Genomic DNA, 21,734 nt, shown 5'->3' on the forward strand with positions numbered 1-21,734 from the left:
TGGGACAAAACCTGAATGACAAAACCTCATAATAATATTGACGTCAATGCAAATGTTGCCTCGTTAAAAACCTTGCCTTGAAAACCCCGTGGGACAAAACCAGACCAGAGGAAAAGAGTACAATGGACGTCGCCCGATAATGGTGCTGGACACGCATGTGCTGCCTCGTTAAAACCTTGACAAGGAAAACCCATTGGGACAAAACCTTAGTGAAGGAAAAAGAGTACAACGCGTTTAAGTCCAGCCTATGATTCTACGAGTTTACTCCCCCTGAAGCGTGACTTCTTAAAGCGGTTGGTGGCGTGAATATTATACATCTTTCAAGAAACTGCTTTACTAGTCGCAGTTTATGGAGGATTGACTGCAGGTCTTGCGCCGGGTGTATCTGTAAGAATGTACACCTCGCATTTAAATCCTTCATCCGTCACACACCAAATTCAGATTGCCGCTTTAACTTCAGGCACAACGGTGTTTTTGTAAACTCATAAACACTGTAGAATCAATTTCAGCCTTTAAAAGTTTAACCTGCAAAAGAAAAGTTAGAACAACAAGATAATACATGTATTAAATCTGTAAATGGTACTTCTGGACCATAAAATATTATTTCTACGTACGTAACAGATGAATCACTTTTTCCACTCTATGTGATCCAAACTAATGGTGCTAATTTAGAAGCACGATAAGTATTACGAGTATCAAAACTAGATACTCTGGTATATACAGACAAGTTTTATTATGCTAGCATGTCCTCGACCTTCAGGTCGAGTAAATATTTCGATTTCAGCGAGATCTCAAAATTTAGTTCAAGCGTAGATTTTAGCACTATTAAGGGCTCGTTAAGAGGTCAAAGATGATATCATCAACTCATCCGGATTTTAGTCATTTTCGTAACAACTCAAAATACACAAAGGATTGTTCACAAACTTCTCCTCTTCTAAGTGGTGATTATGAATTGATTTCAAGCCTGACATAATTCATAAAGTCAGGTGGCTGCCTGAGTCAGAAACTCGAATCCTTTAGGGATTCATTACAATCACTAGTCAAAACAATATGTAATATGACTCCTTCAGGGACTACCACGCTAAAGTGCATCAACATTGGGAGAATATTTTAGTTTTACAGAACTAATCCTTGGGGTTCAGCAGGAAAAACCCTCAATCGCGCTTAAAGCGATAATACTATTCTCTCTGCGCTTCATCTCAAACACCAACCCGTAACATTCAGGCCTTACAATTTTACGGTGTGAGTCGAATCCGATCTTTTTGCGCTTTTCCGAGATATTTCATCCTCTAGCTTAGTTAGAGGGGAACATGTCATATTCCTACCAATCACAATGTCGATGTTCCTCTGCAGAGGGGTACACAACCACTATTGTAAACAGTAATCGACAATCATATACAATCTAACACATTCTCTAGTGCATGCACATTCATGAAAATTTTATAGACTGGTACCACTACCACTTCAGGGGCATTATCATATCCTCATTTTAATGAGGTATAAGCTTAGAGAATGTGGATCATATTCTGATAGTCTCCACGAGAACTATCTGTAGTCTCTTCAAGAGCACTACATATTATAAAAGCGATTGGATTCTTTTTTGTGAGGCATATATGAGGCATTCATTCAGGCCTCAAGCGTGTCTTAACACATGACTTGGTCATTGTGAGATGCATGATTTAACCTGCTGAGATAACTTCCTGTGTCTACATCCTCAAGCAAGTGACCATCAATATCATCCCAGCGCTCCTGCAGTTATTTGTTTTAATCATGAGTAATCTCCAACACCTCAATTACATCCAATATCTTGGTGTGAGAAAAAAAATAAGATATTTCACGCCAATTCTAGTGGCAGCCGAACTTTCTTTGATCAGGATAAAGCTTAATCAGATAACCTATTTAATTGTCGACTTGTTACTGCAACCTTTAGGTAATGCCTGTCATATCCATGACTTCAAAGGAAAGCCCTTAAATTTGTCGACATAATACGTACCATCTTCAGACGACAATCTTTCTCCCCCTGGTTGAGGCGGGAGAACCTTTTTAGGTTATCAACATAATTCGCACCATCCTCGTGTGGTGACTTTTCTCCCCATGATTAAAGTGGGAGAACCTTAAAGGTTATCAACCTTACTCTTGGCAAACTTCTGGTGGAGGGTTGTCATGCTAACTTCTGGTAGCATTTTAGTTTTTCTGATCATGGCGGAAACATTATTATCTCATTTCTGGAAGCTTCTGGTTCCATAATTGCCTGATTTTCAAAGGTAATTCTGCTCATGATAGTTTTTGGGTTTTAATTTAACCACACAAAAAGTACCCAAAAACAGTTGCAGGCTCGACAAGAGTGAGACATTTCACGCCGTTCCTTTTTGATGGCTTACTTCCTCCCCCTAACGGCGGGAATACAGTCTCATCTTCAATAAGACATTACCAACACATGGTTTTAAATGTCTTATGAATCGAAACCAACATATATGGCTAGGTGACGTTATGGACCAAACACGTAAATTGTAAGGCTACTTCGCAAGACATAATTGATGGTAAAAAGCTGTTCGAGCAATAAACTAAAGATGCTTAAACAAAGGACTCAACTATACCGAGTTGAGTATGCACATGTGCAATTTTGTGCTCGACATAATACCAAGTGAGGAAAAGCATCAGAAGCCTGTAAATTTACCACCAATATAAATGGACTTAATTGGAAAGTACAAAATGGATACGCAACCACAATATTTGCACAAACAGTTTGGCAAATAAAAAATTACGTGTTAATATAAACAAGAGACCATCTTTTAGATGCGTCTAGCAATACAGTAAAGTATTGAAAAATGTCTATAGTGTAGGATCCCTACAAATGCCACCATAAACTCTCTGCAGGTAATGTTGGTGATTCAATGAGTTACAATAATGCAATTTTTAATGCTAATTAAAGAGCCAAGTGTCTCAAGGAACGACCAACATAATTTACATCTTTATCTGATAGAAGCTTCAGGTTCTGTAAAAGATGTCTATGAGCATTTTGTATTGTGTACTCATCTTGGTAGAACTTGGATGCCCAAATCTATCATGCCGAAGCTTGAAAATTCAAATTCATTAAACTTCTGGTTAATAACAATGTGAGATTCTACTGATAGGATTTTCATATGGCGCACTCCATAAAAGAGAGAGTCACAAGCTTCTCTAAACGTGCTTCTGGCAGAAAAACAAATGAAGTAATAAAATATTTCATAAAAATGCTCATTTATCGTTTCAAGGTAGTAATACCAAATATTTTCAAGAATCGATGGATTCTTCAGGAATCCGTGATTGGGATAATAATAGTCTTTGTATCACCAGAATGATATACGCTCCTCCAGAGCTGTCTAGCATATGATTCGAACCGAAATGATATTTTCACATTTCCAGAAACCTCTTCAAGGTTATAAAATGGTTCGAAAATTTGTGTTTGTTGTTCCACTGTCTTTGAGACAAATATCTCTATCGTCTATTACAAATGGATGGATTACTTCAGGAATCCTTATCCGGTAGTACAAATAGACGAGAGAGGAATAGTTGGGCAGTTAACAATAACATTTTAGTAACTATGGGTTATCCCTGAATCCAAATATCATTGTAAACCACCTCGGGGCCCGTATTTTATGGTTACTGTTGGAGCCCATAAAATTTGGATTATTAAAGGAAACCAGAAATTCAATGGAGGATCATTTCTGGGGTCAACAACATCTTATGGATTGCTTCTGGAATCCATTATTTACATGACAATGACAAGTAAATAAAATAAACAGAACTTGAAAATAAAGAAAACATAAAGAAACAACAAATTTCCATTTTCGTTAACTTCGCTTTGACGCAATATAAATTTCTAAGTGTGCACATGGATATAGTCTTTGTGGCAAAAAAATTACCTCAATATTAGTTACAGGTCACTTCAGGGACCATTGATAGGAACCGACTAGCACTTTGTAACGGGTCACTTCTGGGACCCACCGGCTAGCGGAGCGCGCTTTTTGTATCCATATTGCCACACGATATTCTAACTTCTGGTGGAATTATTTCAAAATTTCTAGAGATCATTAGAATAACATAAATTAAATGTATTTCATCCTTTATGGATGCGATAATTTCTCGCTTCACCGGTATTTACCGTTAATACCATAATAAAAATAATAAAGCGAAAACTTATAAAGTTTGCGGACCGTTAATACCATAATAAAAATAATAAAGCGAAAACTTATAAAGTTTGCGGAGTCGCGGCTCTCACGTTTTCCTTTCTTACCACTGACCCCACTCACGTTTACCAAAAAAAATTTAGTATTTGGTTCTGTTTCCACTGCAGGCTTGAATCAGGTACCACATACAAATGGAGAAGCCAATAACCGACTCGATGTGGTTACTGCTAGTGACTTAACACTACAACTTTCCACTTGACTTTTGATAATTCCTCGCTTAGTTGAGTGATTCCTGCCATGTAACAAGTACAAATTAAAGGCAATTAAAACTCAAAATTATAAACGCCAGTGGAAACACAATGAACAAAAAGGGAGAAGGGATTCGTCTTTCTCTCTCAGTGAGATAGATGAACTTCACACGTATATTATCTGTGAAGTGAGTATCTCTGCTTTGATGGGTTTAACAATTGGAGACATGTCTTTGTCATAGTCGTCCTTCACCAGATTCTTTCCAACAAATACAACGAACGAACTGATAAGCCGATATTCATTAACGAGCAATTCGTGCTGATAACGTGTTGTGTATTCATTGAATTAATTTAGTATTTGAATTGAACTAATGAAGCAGTAGAAGAGACAATGTAACTTTGTTCTGTTTTCATTTCTAATTCATTTTCTTGAAGTACATATTACACTGGCCGAATAGGCTATTTATAGCCAACATTCCAAGTATGGTATATAGTATAAGGAGGACACGTATTTACCTTGGGTCAATGTGTAGGATTATGAGACAATCCATAAGGACTAAGTAGATAAACTCGTTTATCTTTATTCCAAGTATGTGGGCCCTATTTGACTCGTCAATGGTGGTTATCCACCAAGTCACCCACTTTACAATAGACACCTTTTTTTTAGTTCTATTTACTGTTCATTATAAGACCTTTTAAGGATAAGAACACATGGACTAATTACATCCATACAATTCAACTACAAGAAATATACCATGTGCACAACATCTGTTCACATGACCAAACTAGACTGCATACCCATATGCAGGTAAATTGGCTGTCTGAACAACACTTGTGCACATGCACATTTCATCTCATTACTCGACATGGTTGGTCAACCACTTTACACTTAATTAACTTAACCAAAAGGATGAAAAAAAAAACAAAAAATTATGCGACTACAAACTTCTCTAACCTGATCGGTTAATCCACCTCCCATACCACAGGGCATGAGGCTATGTTCGAAATCTATTTTAGACTACAGAAGCACCAATAAGTGACTGCACCCAAAACCAAAATGTGAATAAAAAGCAGATTTGGACTGACGGGATGCAATTTGATTTTATTTTTTTTTAACAGAAGGATGCAATTTCATTAACACCAATACCTATATAAGTGAGCCATATACATTTCATACGCAGCATTAACAACAGCCAAATGTGCCCTACTTGCTACGCATAAAATGTGGATGAAATTCTTTTCATCGGTTCCCATCTTCTTCTCTCCATCTTTAAACAAAGATTTGGTGGCCAAAATCAAGTTCAGATCAATATTGTCGCTCATTACCAAAAACAGACATAGAATCAGTAGCAGCTTGAGCAATCGCGGAGGAAACTAGCTGTGATAGGGCAGCTGTATATGCTCCTCCATATGAAGTGCTAGATGGACGAAGCATGTTATACTGAAACCGTTGGTAATGAGCATTCAACAGTAAATTATGAGCACGAGGTCATGACCATCCAGAACGGATGCTTACTCAGAAGTCACAATATTGCTAATAAGCTCAGAGTAAAATAAAACATTAGGAGTATTTAGTGGTAAAGATGGTATCACAACACATAAAGTCACAAGAAGTTTTAGTTCCTACCAAATCGCAGTGGCATTTAACATAGCACATACCCTTGATAAGGGACAGCAGATAAAAACATATAATCACAAGATGATCCTCTAATCTTACCATCAGCACCAATTGGCCATGAAGGAGCCCTAGTTGGAGCATCCAATTGCTTCAATATGGATTCATCCGCCTTCACAATGGATATCGAAAATCCTGTCGACACGGTCTCTACTAAATTAGTAATGCACTGGTAAGGACCCATATGTTCCCGAAAGCGAAGAGTTTCCTGCTCATTAACCCTAGTCACAAAATTTAAAGGGCAGTATATGACCGAGGTAGCTTTTAAGTTAATGTTGAAAACACACCGTTGACAATATTTGGTCGAGAACATGAGAAATCACTATATCCACAGGTTGAAAGTCTACCACCGCAGCACCAGGCTCTCCATGCTGAAATATGAATACACATTACAAATTTACACAAAAATTAGTATAATACATAGTGTCAAATGTAATTGGTTACTAATACAGGTCAACAAACAAACAAGATATGTCATGTCATAAGCATACTGATATCTTTAACTTGATTAAGCAGTGAATATTTTGAAGGTTATATGTAAACTGGACGAGCAGTACAAGATAAGCAAATCGTATGGCTAAGATAATCAAACTTTATGGCCTTAGCCTCTTATGACTGCAGAGGTATAACATAAGACACCTCACACGTGCAACAAAGACTCCAAACAGGCCAGGCCATACCATTACGACAGCCCAACATCCAAGTCTAAAGACAAAAAGTCAAAAGAAAGAACAGTAAAAGCAAAAGACTTCCATGAGCCTGAATTATTCACTACTGAATTTTTCCTATCAGCACAGTTTGCTATGTACAAATAACTATCATGAAATAGAAATTACATGCCAAATAGTTATAGGCTTACAACACTAAATAGAATGGATATTCGTTTTGTGAAGGAAATTAATCTCAGTTTGCCTAGTTCTTCATTGCACGTTGCGATAAAAGAAGACTATCATTGCAGTAGAAACATAGAGAAATTCCATTACTATATGAAATTATTTCAGAAGAACTATACCTTGCAGGCAAATTTGCAGACACCTTGTCAGTGGAGTTTTGGTTCCTTGACTAGTGGAGAAAAGACAAAGCAATATGTTATGTGAATGAGATAGGAAAGGACTTCCAATCGGATAAATTTCGAGATCAAACTTAGAGTTCAACATATGTCATACCTCGAGAACACAAATTTGTGCAACATATCACAAAGTACAAGGTTTCTGAACTCTATGGATCCTTCGTGCCGCAATTTGAATCTGATCATATAAAATATTGAAGTCAACGAAAGCTAACATCATTGAGATTGCTGGAATTCTGTTATAAGCTCTCTTCTACTGCTATAATTCGACAGAAGGCATCTGATAAGCCAGCCATTTACATTTTAAATATATACACGAGCACAAAATTTGCTTTTTGATAGTGCTTCAATCATTTGAAATCCAAGATGAATTTAATTAAATTTTGCAGTTAACTTCTTGTGTAAACAACAACCAATATTGGAAAGAAAATAGGTACCTCGTTGTGTGCCAAAAAAATCGCACATCCATCAATTGCTTGTCCTATACGCATCTGCAAATTAACAAAGAAGGTTTCTTTCAACTCATATGCAAGAAGAGCACACTTCTGGGTCATGTATTACCACAGCTGGTTTGTAAATAAAGCAGAAAGAACACAGAGAAACTGGAATATGATGCACAGAACAACTGACACTATTGACATACCAAATGGTCAGTTTTTGTTTACTCCTGAGGATTCTAATTTTATAAGACAAACCTTCCAGATTCCTTCATACCCATGGAACTTTAGCTCGTTCTCGAAGTCCTGGAACCTATTGACCTCCTGCAAGTGGAGGAATCAAAGTAAGAAATCAAGTCATGAAAGCAAAGTATGAACAGTCAGGAAACATTTTACTAAAAGTAATTTATAACTAGTGAAGTGCCATTCGTTCAGACTCAAAAATAAGCTAACAATGACAACTTTGACAGAGCTTGCAAGAAACACATGGTTAGAATCCGGAAAGCATTGACCGCCTAATATTCACTATCCCATAATTCCCAGAAACTATAGGAAGACACTAATCGTGCCGCCACTCTCCATCAACCCAAAACTTGTACTGATGTTATCTTGGCGGTAAGTGAGAATAACTTGAAACTTCCGCCTGCATCACACCGACGGGAAACCCTCCACCGGGGACATTGGAATAGACTCTATCCACCTAAGTTCAAAGTACACACTCCAAAACATGCCTACATTCGAGATACGTATGCAGCACATATACAAAACAAATCCAAATTGTTCAACACCGAAACATATATAACATCCCTGAATTTATAAACATACAAATTTAAGACACAACTCACCTTGCAAATTCAAATTAACACCCGTAGCAGCTCCAATCGATGATTCAGAGACATAATCTGCTCCCAAAGAGTACATTATTGTAGCCTAATCTCAATTCACTGTATAATAATTTCTTAAATCAAAAGCCCCAATTCTTCTAACAATCACTTGTCACAAAAATCATCAATCCTCCTACCAATTACTCAAAAAGGAACCACATTTGAACATCAAAATCCAAAACCCAGGTTTTGATTTTCCTTCCAAGATCATCTACTATTAAGCAGAGGATATATTAGCAATTACACATCTCTCATTCAGATTTAAAACCAACCTCCTTATACGCAGAAACAAAAAACCCAAATTTCCAACAATAAATCCTCAATTAAACCCAGCCCCTAAGTTCAATTTTCGCTTTCAATCCCTAAGTATCTAAATTACTCGATATTTGTTTTATAAATTCAACAACATTTGGTTACCTCAACCATATCGAATATTCAAACAAAAAAAGAAGAAGAAGAGAAGGAAATTGACAGATTCTATTCCATAGGGTAAGAGAATCAAAACCCTGGACAATAAGACATAGAAATAAAAACCTGATCATGAATAGATTCTACTCAATATTTGATTTCAGTTGCACGTCAGTTTATGGGGGCAGTAGCTCCTCTCTTCCTCTTCTATTCCATTAACACGTTTTTCTTTTAATTGATTGATTACATTTCTTTCTATTTACTGGGTCACTATAAGACCTTAAAAGATAAGAAGACACGTGGACTAATTATGGCCATACAATGATACTACATATAACAGACCGTGTGAACAACATCTGTTCACATGACCTAACTAGACCTGCATACCCATATGCGGGTAAATTGGCTGTCTGAACAGCACTTGTGCACATGACCAAACTAGACCTGCATACCCATATGCAGGTAAATTGGCTGTCTGAACAGCACTTGTGCACATGCACATTTCATCTCATTACTTGTTCAACTACTTTACGCTTGGTTAATTTTACCAAAAGGATGAAAAAGAAACAAAAAAATTCTGCGACTACAAACTCCTCCAACCTGATCGGTAGGGATCCACCTGCCATATCACATGGCATGGGGCTATGTTCGAAATCTGGTTTACTAACTACGCAGGACAGGACTCGAGTTGAGGCAATCAGTCTTCAGTTTGTTTTTTTATGGTATGCTTGAAAAGCAAATTCTTACAATGTTGCTGAACAACCAAACCCTGAACCTACAACTACATTTGCCTAGTTAAAGAATCTTAATTACTCACAATCCTGTTCCAGGCTACCTTAGTTGTTCTAGTCACACTCGCAGCGTAAGAAATAACATATATTATCCATAAATAATAGAAAAAGTCCATAGATTCTAAGAAAAAGAATAACATGTTATTATCCATGGTGGAAATTTGCCTTACGGAAAAAAGAAAAGTACGTAGTTTACCAATATGAAAACCTACCAAGTCACGCGTAATAAAATGATCCATGTAAGGGCGCAAGTTGACAGGACATTGTATTAAGCTGATCAAAAAAATAGATAAAAAAACTAATGCATTAAAGGAAGAAACAAAATCTAAACAGCCATCAGACTCAATAAATGAAGAGTATCACTCCCTCAAGCTGTGGTTCATTTAACAAAACCCAGCGTTACACGTACTGTCCTACTTCATCTGCCCAACCAGTATTTTTGATATAAAACCTCTATAAAGATGAAATTAATAGTTTTAACCAGTAACACTGACTAAGTTACTGCCTCGACTTTCGACCCTAAGAATAATTTCCAGTTTCTCTAAAGGTTTATGTATAAATAGTTGAGCTTAGTTGATGAAAATAGGACTTTTACAACTTACCAAATTGAGAATCCGAGAACTCGTGAATACCTCCTCCAGACTGCACAAGTTAAGAAATTCAACCACGATATCAGTCATAACTCATATATTCCAGCAAGTATCGGGAGGTCAATTTTAACCTCCCCCGTAGCTCTAGTGACCTGTATAAGGCACTAGGAATCCTGTGCAAAGGTCCAGAGTGGCCAACAATGAATATGATTATATATAAAACGAATGGCTGGAAACAAAACAAAAACTTTATGCAGACTGCGTTGCCTTGGAGTGCCTGGATTGTAAGGCGTAATGAACAAAATCAATAAGAAGATGCGTAACACCAGTTCATTTGCATGTAAGTAAACATCATCCATAGTTATTCATAACCCGTAGAAGACGAATATCCAGAGAAAAAAAATTCATGCTTACATGTGTATAAACCAAATCCCTTTCCCCCTATTTTTTGCCTTTGTATCTTTCCGGCTAAGAATAATACGGTAATAAAAACTAGGGAATGTTTGAGCTTGTTACAAGTTGTAACGAAGGCAGTGACTTTTTAGGGTATACACACAACAAAAAGTACCACTTTGTATTCCTTAAGAGGTAGGATCAAAACCAAATTGACACAAATAGCAGAATGGAATCATGTGGTTGGCAAAGAACAAAATTAAAGACAGATAGTATATAACCTGACAACCTGAGAGGTGTATAACAAGCTCAAAAATAAATATGACTTCCGCAAATGGAGAGGAAGAGTGGCCAACTGACCATGTAAAACACATCTTCCCAATCAAGTCTTTGGTCATCTGATTTGACTGTGTCGCCCAAATCCTTCACCATCTCCTTCTTTCTGCCCATATTGTGTTTAAACATTCATTGGAACGTCAAGAAACCTCTCAATCACTGATTTTACATTTTCCATCCACAAATTGTTAACTCCATGTTTACCACCTGCAACAACATTAAAGCAGATTAGCATTAGCTAACTAGTAATACAACCCGACAACTGGATGCAATCACACTGCTTGTATATACTACATATCTACCTCAAAGAAACCCCGTTCTTTGCAAACAAAATGAATCCTATCCAACTCAAACTTTGTAGTTATGGATTCTGTATCAGACCCTTAAAACTCATTTAATTACCACGTATTCTTTGAGGTCAGTCCATCCATTTTCCTGCTCCATGTCACATAACATCATCAAATCAGGCATCAGGGTCACTCACCGATGCTTTGCATTTAGTTTGATAAGATGAGACCTCGTGGTGATGCCACTGCCCCCTTTGTCTTTCAATGTCTCTGCAGGTAACCGAACAGTTAGTTGAAAGTTTAACCAAACAATGAAGAACCCACAAGCATTCACATGCATCCATTCATGCACAAACCAGTAGTTCACAAAGATAGTAAAATAAATATCTTCATAAAAGCCAATGCTAAAAAAACTAATATCACCTGTCCAAAACAACAGAAACGTAATTTAAAAGAAACTACAGTAGTTGTCCAAAAACATCAAAATGTCAACTATAGTACTGATCCAAAATCAAAACTAAAACTAAAGATTGAAACTTTATGAATTGTACATTATCAGAAATCTGAAATTGTTTATCCATGGGTTTATAACATACCCAAGATATTAAAATCCACCAGCAACTCCTCTAAATTATTCAATTGCAAATATCAAGAACAAGAATAACCCGCAAAGCAAATACCAAATCTCCACATCGTAGGAACCCGTAAAACAAATAGTTACAGGAAATAATATCTCTCTGCAACATGTCATCAAACATTTGCATAGCATTACTTCAATTTCAAAATTTCAACAAAAATTGATAACATAATTCCATACCAACAAATCTCCACCAAACCAATTCTTAAAGTATGACCATCAACAATTCTACCCGTTTTTTCATTAACCTGATTAGTACAACACTTAACTAAGAAATGATATGTAGGATAATCAGGTAACTCCATTTTCAAGCATTTTCTCTGTATAAAATGATGCATGAATTTTCAACCTCAGAATGAAAATCATCAATGTGATCCACAACAAATTCAACTTTAATCAGTTACACTTGCTTGACTATCGGTTAGATCTGAATTTCCACCTACAAATTTCGGGAAAAAAAACGCAAATACCTGTCGTCTTCTTCTCTACCAGCAACAGCCAACAAGTAATTTGTTTTTCGATTATCACATGGATGGGAAAAAAGAAAAATTGAGGATTAGGAATTTTGACCTAGAAAGATGAACTGGAAATTGGAATTTGATCTAGAAAGATGAACGAAAAAAGAGATTTTTACATAACAACTATGAAGATCCCTTTTAATTCTCAATCACAAACTTCATTGGAAGAAGAAGATGGGGTTGGGTTTGCTCCATGGAAGAAGAAAACTAGCTCTGTGGGAGAGTTGAAAATGAAGAAATAGAAGTGAATATCATTGATGAAGATGAGGTAAATCAAGATCATCTGGACATCAAAGCTCATTAGTAATAAATTACTGTTCACTATTTGACCTTAAAGATAAGAAGACATGTGGACCAATTGAGTCCATATAATGCTACCATATGAAACAGAATATCTGAACAGCACTTATGCACATGACCAAACTAGACCTGCATACCCATATGCAGGTCAATTGGCTGTCTGAACAACACTTGTGCACATGACCAAACTAGACTGCATACCCATATGCAGGTAAATTGGCTGTCTGAACAGCACTTGTGCACATACACATTTTACTCAACATGGTTGTTCAACCACTTTATACTTGGTTAACTTTGCCAAAAGGATGAAAAAGAAACAAAAAATTCTGCAAATACAAACTCCTCTAACCTGATCGGTAGGGATCCACCTCCCATTTTACAGAAGCACCAATAAGTGACTGCACCCAAAACCAAAATGTGAATAAAAAGCAGATTTGGACTGAGGGGATGCAATTTGATTTTATTTATTTTTTGAACAGAAGGATGCAATTTCATTAACACTACTACATATATAAGTGAGCTATATACATTTCATACGCAGCACTAACAACAGCCAAATGTGCCCTACTTGCGATACAAAAAATGTGGATGAAAGTCTTTTCATCGGTTCCCATCTTCTTCTCTCCAGCTTTAAACAAAGATTTGGTGGCCCAAACTACAAGTTCAGATGAAGCTCATTACCAAAAACAGACATAGAATCAGTAGCAGCTTGAGCAACCGCAGAGGAAACTAGCTGTGATAGGGCAGCTGTATATGCTCCGCCTAAGGTTATGAAGATAACCTGCAGAACATAATAAGAAACAGACGTATATGTTATTTAATTAGCTGTTAGAGAATTGAGTTCTTAACCATTAAAGTTTTCGGTTACATGAGTCCAATCTTTCCATTTTTCAGTTGTAGCAGATTGGTCTTAACAAATTGGTCGATTGTCTTTTAGAAGTTCAATTCTTCAAAAACTGTGTCGATTGTGTAGATAAGGTATACTTCAATAATTTCCAGTTTCTCTAAAGGTTTATGTATAAGTAGTCGAGCTTAGCTGATGAAAGTAGGACTTTTACAACTTACCAAATTGAGAACCCGAGAACTCGTGAATACCTCCTCCAGACTGCACCAGTTAAAAAATTCAACCACGATATTAGTCATAACTCAGATGTAACGTCAAAATCTATGTGCAGCCATACACGTCTAATCACTCAGAATATTACCTTTACAGAGAAGTACGCCCATGCATTTGGTTTGCTTTTAAAACTCAGTTCCTAAAAGAATCAAAATTTGAGATTTATCATAAAGGTGGCAGACAGAATGATAGACAAAATACTTTTTGAATTCTCCGCAAATACAAACCTGCACTTCTCACCAGTAGGCTTAAAACCTCCATCTGGGTCTTCACAAATAAGATTATGCTTCGAAGGCTTTACACAAAAATGAAGTTTGCGTTCTAATTTTTTCGCGAAGATTGTGGTCCGCCTCTAATTATTATAAAAGTCAGCAGAAGAAAGACAAACAACCTGAAAGACTACCCCGAAGAAATGAAATGCTAAACCTTTTCTCAACTACCATCATGCAACTTGAAAGATTACCCCACAAAGTACAATTTTTAAACATTTTAAGCTACCATCATTCAGCTTTTAAGTCTGCAAGGGGAAAAGAAATGTTACCAAACATAAAAAAAACTACAGTAGAAAGACAAAATAGATAAACTTCGTCAGATGAACACTTATATACATTCTTTCCGACTCAAAATAAGGTTGTGAGGTGTATGCCACAAAGTCAATAAAGGAACATTCTAGTGTTAACTGTAGTAGCTAAGAATTAGAATTCCACAAGAAATTATATCAGCTTCCCTAACCCCTTCTATGACTATAGCAGAAAGTAATTACTAGCTAGAAAACTCTAGATGGCTAGATCACTTGTCATTCTAATTACACGCTAATGTTTGTTTTGAGACTCTACAGAAAATCTGGATAGAGGTAGCATTTTTAGACTAACCCAACCTCACACCAAGAACGTTCATTATCATTCACAAGGAAATAACTGAAAAATCACAAAAAAAAAAAAAAGGATCCAGAGGGTTTTGAGACATATACCATACCTGAGTAAGTAAATCCTTAAGTATATAGCTGAAGCAGGTCATGCATGTTCAATCAACGCAGGTTCAGGCATTCTAAGTGCAGCTGGCATCCAATTTGAAAACGTGAGGTACGACCAAATTTCTCAATTGACGAACTTGGTTAATGCTCCTGAGCCTGCCGGACTGCTTCTTAGACCCTTGAGATACCATTTGGGAAAGTATACTCTATCATTGAAAGGTTGACAAAGCAAGCAAAGGCATATATGATATTGATACCCGCTGCAATCCCTATGTCTCGTAGAGTCGCCATCTATCTGTTTGAAATGACAAAGAAAACATATTACAAAACATAACAAGCTACTGATCAGACAATTATTCCGCAAATAGCATTGTAAAACCCACATAACTAGGATAATGACTAATAACCTGACTTCGGACCTGCCAAACTCAAATTCACAGTTTATATGATTTGTTGAGGTCGGAAGAATCCACTAAAGGAGGCTATTTGGTAGTATTTGTTAATTGATGGGTAGGACATCCAACTATCAAACTAGATGATTGCTGCGAGCAACTAAAACACTAAGACATGAATAACTCATAAAAATGTCACACTGAGATCGACAGTAACAGCAAAGATGAACACCTAATTGTTGAAGAAATGCAGTACACCTAATTCCATATTATGCCCAACTACTGTGAGGAGCATTCCTATTTGGAAATATAGAATGATTAGTGCATGGATTTTTGTTCCGAACTTGTAGGGTTCCTGGTATGATAAGCACGAGTATAAGAAACAGGGTTTGATGAGAGAGTGGGTGATCATTATTAAAGGAAATCACAAACTTTATGAGAAAGAGTGGGTGATGATAAATTACAGTTGACCACGAACTTTACGAGAGGGGAGTGTCTAACTACCCCAATTAACAAATAGTTTCTTTAACTCAGGTAGTTCACTAGGATGGACAGCGTATTCACTAAAGAAGTTAAGAGACGCTTTCTATTCTAGAGCTTTTCAGAGCATAACTTGATAACCAAGTGATCAGCACAGCATCTCCTTGACCAAGAGTCTGCCTTAGGTTAAACAAGAGTATGGCTCAGGAAGACGAAAAATAAAAATTAGGTGTAAACTTCTTAAAAGAACCACATTGTCCAGTATAATCACAAGCATTGTGAAATTCTTAACTAGTAGGAAACTGTTATTATGAGCAGAACGAAGGAAACTAATAACTAATTATGCAGTGCAGGTTCTTACCTATGTAGAAGAACATGTTTCAAATATTTCGATCGAGAGGACCATCGGAAGTTATGCAACATGTATACTACATAATAATAAAATTGATTATCTCAATATCTGGCTAAACGAGTTGAGCTTTGAAAATTGGCATACAAGAAGCAAAATAATCAAACTATAAAGAAGTGATGTGCTTAAGAAGTTCAAAATCGCATCTAATAACAATAGAACTGCAGAGATCTAATAGTTACATGGCTAGTGATGATATACTCACTGTATAAAAGCTATATAATTGGCATAAACACTCTTACACAAATCCTTAGCAGAAGCCTTCTTCAAATCATGAAGGTATGAGCATAACTGCCTTATTTCCTGTAATAGATGCAGAAATTTATTTAATTTTCCCACAGCATATAACTAAATATTATCTGAAGAAAAAAACCGTTGTAAGAATTGAGATAACATATGACGGAAGTAACCTCTTTTAGTGTGATGTGTGCAGTTAATGATCAAGTACGAAGAGAAGCTGTGATACAGAAGTATTATAGGTCTACTGCCCATGAAATGTCTTTATATGCATGAGATCGAAAAAAAAATGTAGTTCACTAGATTGACCATGTAAGTCTAGTTGTTTGACATTCTTGCAAGGATATTCCAGTTGCATATGGAGTAGAATCCTAATTCCATCAAGGTACAAACATGATCAAACCCTCACTCTTGTTAACTCACCTAACCCCCATCACTGATGAAACATTCTAAACAGCGCTGGGTTCTGATGTTTGGCTAATTTTTCTTCACTCAACTAAGATGTAAACTTGGTACCACAACATATGATAAAGGTATTTTGGACCCTTCAAACTGGAAATTTGGGACTAGATGTTTTCAACCATCTGCATACCACTAGGCATATGATGCAGACCAACCATTACCAATTTGATAACAGATATTTCTGATTTTCATTGAGACACATGGGTCAATACTAACATAATTTCAACCTAATTATAACCATCAAGACTCAAATTCAATCTATTTCTCACTAATTTAAGGCACCATTCCTTATCAATCAAATCACAATCTAGTAACTAGAACTAGAAAATATAATCAAACTAAAAACATTTTGTAATTCAAAAACTTGTAAATTGTCTAACAATCTAGTGAAATGGAATATACCAAATCCCCAGAAAGGGCGCAAAATCATACCTTTTCATTCAAAGACCATCTACAATTAAGCAGAGGATTTATTGGCAATTACACATCTCTCAATTAAGCTAGATTTTCAAGTCACTGAGATATTCAACTCAATAGCACTTCAGAACCGAGTTGTGAACAATATCTTAGTCATCAATTTGAGATTAAAGACAGATTCAGGAAAAACCACAAACTGTAACTCTGAAATTTGGAACCCTAACTTATCAGTTTACCAAATTTAAAACTGAAAATTGTGAAATTGACATAAACTAAATTGAGATGGGGATACTATATTCGGTTATATGAGTTCATACTTGTAGATTGTAGCCACCTCAAGCTTAGATGATATCTTGTCGACCCACCCTGAAATTACTGAAATGTGAAGGAAACTTTAGGTTGGGGACCACAAATGGGAATGAAGACATGTACTGAATATAGACATTTCAACATTCTGAAACAGAAGGCACAAAATCAAGTACATTAGGAGCCCAAGATATACGTAACTCTATTCTATGTAAGATATAGTTATAGCCTTGCAAAATAACTTAGATTCCAAATACCAATTGTGTAATTCGAATTTGCTCGTCTTACAATGAGTATCGTAATAAAGGTAAGCCTAACAGTCAGTAAAGTTCACTTTTAGTATTTGGATGAAATTGGAAAAAAAAAATCCTCCAGATTTTACACTTATTATTGTGAAGTGCATTAAGCAGTAACCTTATCTACACGTGTCACTCCATTAGAGTTAGATAATGTATGAATGAATGAATCTAGTCATGAAATCTGAACAAACACTTCTATAACGTTTGGAAGGCTAAACATACTTAGTTTCAAACTACAAGTAGCATCAGAATTGGGGTGCGCATACTTGTCCCATCAGAAAAGCGCTTACTTGTCCAAGCAGAGAAGCAAGACATGCACCTGTATGGACAAAAGGACCTTCTTTGCCTAGTGCAAGTCCACCTCCAACTGAGACTCTAATAACAGTCCACATTCGAGGTATATACGCAACGCACATACAAACAGATCCAAATTGTATAACACCGAAATATATTAAAAAATGGAATACCCGTAATATCCCCAAATTAGAAACATGCAAATTTAGGACACAACTCACCTTGTAAAAGATCCACCAATCCAAACGAAACGTGCTGGAATTGAATTAACACCCGTAGCAGCTCCATTCGATGATTCCGACACAGAATCTGCTCCCAAAGAGTACATTATTTCAGCCTAATCTCAATTCATTATATACAAATTTCTTAAATCAACAGCAAACTGAAGTAGGAGAATGGGAACAATGTGAACATGAACGCATGTAATAGACGTAACTTGGAAGTTTGAGTAGAAGAAAATGAAACCCTACCAGTGATCAGTCCACCCATTAAGCTTAAAAAGCTGTATGGTTGTTTATGTACATGATTTCATCGAAATTTCCCCACGCACTTTTATGCAATATTCCTCGAGATAATAGGAACATTATCTCCATTCAGGTCTGTGGTTGGTGCAGCCTCTATGGCCAAAGAATGGACTTGGCCAGCATAATCTTTATGTAAGATTACCTGACCAGCATACAACTGCAGAAACACAAATAACCACAAATACAGAAATACAATTAGTCCCAAGTCCCAAAAAGGAACCAAACCCAGATGCACATCAAGAGTTCTACAGAGAGTAAGAGGAAAAGACCTTCGCATTCACTAAGCATATTTACTAAATCTACAGACACCACATAATAAAATAAAAATAAAAACATATATCTCTCATATCTGTAGCAATCATATAGTGCCACGGCCTTTCTAACAGATTACTTTTCTCTACTGCTGCATAATAGTGTTAACACATCGAGATTACCCTTTCAGGAGCCTGTGAAACACACTGATTCATGATAATAATCATCTAATGCTTATGCTTTTGTGATAAAAATTCGTATCTAACACGCTAAGACATTGCCTATTAAAACAATGGAATAGACTCTGTCCACCTAAATCAAATTACATTCCAATTGAGACTCCAAATCATGCCCACATTGGAGATATATACGCAGCACATATACAGACAAATCCAAATTGTATAACACCAAAACAAATTAAAAAATGGAATACCCATAATAGTTTCTACTACCCATAACATCCCCAAATTTAGAAACATGCAAATATAAGACACAACTCACCTTGCAAATTTAAATTAACACCCGTAGCAGCTCCAATGGATGATTCAGACACAGAATCTGCTCCGGAAAAGCACATCATTTTAGCCTAATATCAATTCACCATATAATAACTTCTTAAATCGACATCCCGAATTCTTCTAACAATCACTTGTTACAAAAATCCTCAATTATCCTACCAATTACTCAAAAAAGAACCCACATTTGAACATCAAAATCCGAAACCCAGGTTTTGATTTTCCTTCTAAGACCATCTACAATTAAGCAGAGGAGGATTTTTGGCAATTACACATCTCTCATTCAGATTTAAATCCAACACAGAAACAAAAAACCCAAATTTTCAACGATAAATCCTCAATTAAACTCAACCCTAAGTTCAATCTTCATTACAATCCCTAAATATCCAAATTACTCGATATTTGATATGTAAATTCAAGGTGACCTCAACCATAACGAGTATTCGGAAAAAGAAGAAGAAGAGACTTTAAGGAAATAGATAGATTATATTGTATAGGGTATGAGAATCAAACCTTAAATCAGGATAGAACATTTGTTTTTCGACATGGATGAGAGAAAAGAAAATTGAAGATATGGAATTTGACCTAGAAAGATGAACTGAAAAATAGGGGTTTGATCCAGAAAGATGAACGAAAAAGGAGATTCTTAGTTCTTACATAACAACTAAGAAGATCCCTTTTAATTCTCAATCAAAAACTTCACTGGAAGAAGAAGAAGAAGAAGATGGGGTGGGGTTTGCTCCATGGAAGAAGAAAAATAGCTCTGTGGGAGAGTTGAAAATGAAGAAATAGAAGTGAATATGAAGATAGGTAAATCAAAGATCATCTGGACTAGGGGTGTAAATTTTGCCCGGCAGCCCAAGGCCCAGTACCGTCCGTCCTGTCCCATGACAGCCCATGGATGACCGTGGCCCTTTACAGGCTGGTCCGACCTAGCGCATTTAAATAAGACGGCGGGCACAGGCCACAATTCAAATTTTCTTGCCCGGCCCAATACCCTCCCTATTATCCCGTCAATGTTACCCGCCATATTAGCCCGCTAGTGTTATCCATATACCTAGCCTAAGTGACTGTTCTCATTTGTTTTATCCTAGAATATACTTGGTACATATACTTAATACAGTCAACCCTCATAGTTTTCATATGTATTTCTTAACTTTTATTCCATTGGAGTCTAATTTTGTTAACCATATAGAGAAAATATTGAGCAAAATCTAAGGCAGTTTTCTTTTCTGATGATTCAATTCAGGAAAAATTATAGGAAGTTTGGTTTATCTTATTCCCATCTCAATTCTCGTATTTGGTTATTAATTTTAAGTAAAACTTGTGTATTATTACTACTTTCTTTTTATTTTTAACAATATATATGTATAATATATTTGTTTGTAATATTCAAGGCCCTCCCGACCCTACCCGCCCGAGCCCAAATTACAAAACAGGCTTGGGTTGGCCATGGGTACTAACTATAGATAAATAATCCTGCCCGCCCGGCCCTTTTAATTTCATGGATAAGAGATGTTCCGGCCCGCCCTATACCGTCCCATTTAATAAATAGGTCGGGCTGCCCGTCCCAACCCAATTTACACCCATAATCTGGACATCAAAGTTGATTAGCAATAAATTACTGTTCACTATTAGTCTAATAATTCTTCTTTAATCCGTATAATTCTTGTATAATCAAATAATTTTTGTACAATACGTTATAATCTTTTTGTTATTATGATTAATTTTTTTGTTAATTACTAATAGTTTCGGGTGTGCAGAAGTTTGAAACATGGTTGTCTATATTTATCAAACATATATTATGTCTGGATTCTGAATGTCTACATATCCTTGCTACACATCCACGTGGCACCAATAAAAAAAATGGTGGAGTCTCAGTCAAAAATAAACTTACCATAATATTATAAAACCAAAAAGTAATAATAAAAAAATCCGAAATCCACACTCCACATATCACAAGTACGGATAGGATAAAATCCGGGATTTCTGTAAAATATTAGGGCATATACGTCGGTTTACCGGTCATGGTCACACTTTTAGAAGAATTTTCAAATTGGTCACATTTTTGGAAGAAATGACAGGATTGTTTGGTGACGATGTTTAGGTAAGTTCCCGAATGACGATGTTTGGTGACTGACAGGGATTGTTGTGCTGTTGGAGTTGACCGGAGAAGTTCGAGCTGGTGATGAAATCGATGGAAAGAATTGCCGAGAGCTGATGATGTTGTGGGTTATGGATGGAGCCTGAGATTGCAGTAGGCGAGAATGGCCGAGTCCTGAGATGGAAAGGAATGATGATGATGCGACATTGTG

At 36.4% G+C, this 21,734-nt stretch overlaps 1 protein-coding gene across 30 annotated transcripts; it reads right to left on the reverse strand.

Annotated features, from left to right (window-relative positions):
* Positions 1–5,906: 5,906 nt before the first annotated feature.
* LOC113318567 lies at positions 5,907–20,213 on the reverse strand. 30 transcript variants are annotated; one of them, XR_003344644.1, is made up of 25 exons: positions 19,933–20,211; positions 19,406–19,462; positions 18,599–18,809; positions 18,350–18,437; positions 17,547–17,604; positions 16,319–16,416; positions 16,066–16,132; positions 14,835–15,127; positions 14,087–14,376; positions 13,948–13,998; positions 13,808–13,847; positions 13,271–13,523; positions 13,092–13,140; positions 12,395–12,655; positions 11,403–11,557; positions 11,025–11,207; positions 10,284–10,323; positions 9,894–9,954; positions 8,444–8,500; positions 7,857–7,922; positions 7,599–7,652; positions 7,259–7,339; positions 7,105–7,154; positions 6,380–6,463; positions 5,907–6,227 (listed from the first exon to the last, which is right to left on the reverse strand). XR_003344644.1 is itself a non-coding variant. In XM_026566750.1 (14 exons), exons 8-14 carry the CDS (start codon positions 14,118–14,120, stop codon positions 11,166–11,168), a joined length of 333 nt encoding a protein of 110 aa, XP_026422535.1. In that variant the 5' UTR covers positions 14,121–14,376; positions 14,835–15,127; positions 16,319–16,416; positions 17,547–17,604; positions 18,350–18,437; positions 18,599–18,809; positions 19,406–19,462; positions 19,933–20,213; the 3' UTR covers positions 10,664–11,165. The 30 variants fall into 30 exon arrangements, 2 of the variants coding, with proteins under 2 accessions (XP_026422534.1, XP_026422535.1); XR_003344641.1 differs by lacking the exon at positions 16,066–16,132 and adding an exon at positions 17,245–17,377 and having other exon boundaries at positions 17,522–17,604; XR_003344658.1 differs by lacking the exon at positions 16,066–16,132 and having other exon boundaries at positions 14,100–14,376; positions 19,933–20,212.
* Between the last annotated feature and the right edge of the window lie 1,521 nt (positions 20,214–21,734).

This window comes from Papaver somniferum, chromosome 10, assembly GCF_003573695.1.
Source record: "Papaver somniferum cultivar HN1 chromosome 10, ASM357369v1, whole genome shotgun sequence".
Taxonomy (NCBI): Eukaryota; Viridiplantae; Streptophyta; class Magnoliopsida; order Ranunculales; family Papaveraceae; genus Papaver; species Papaver somniferum.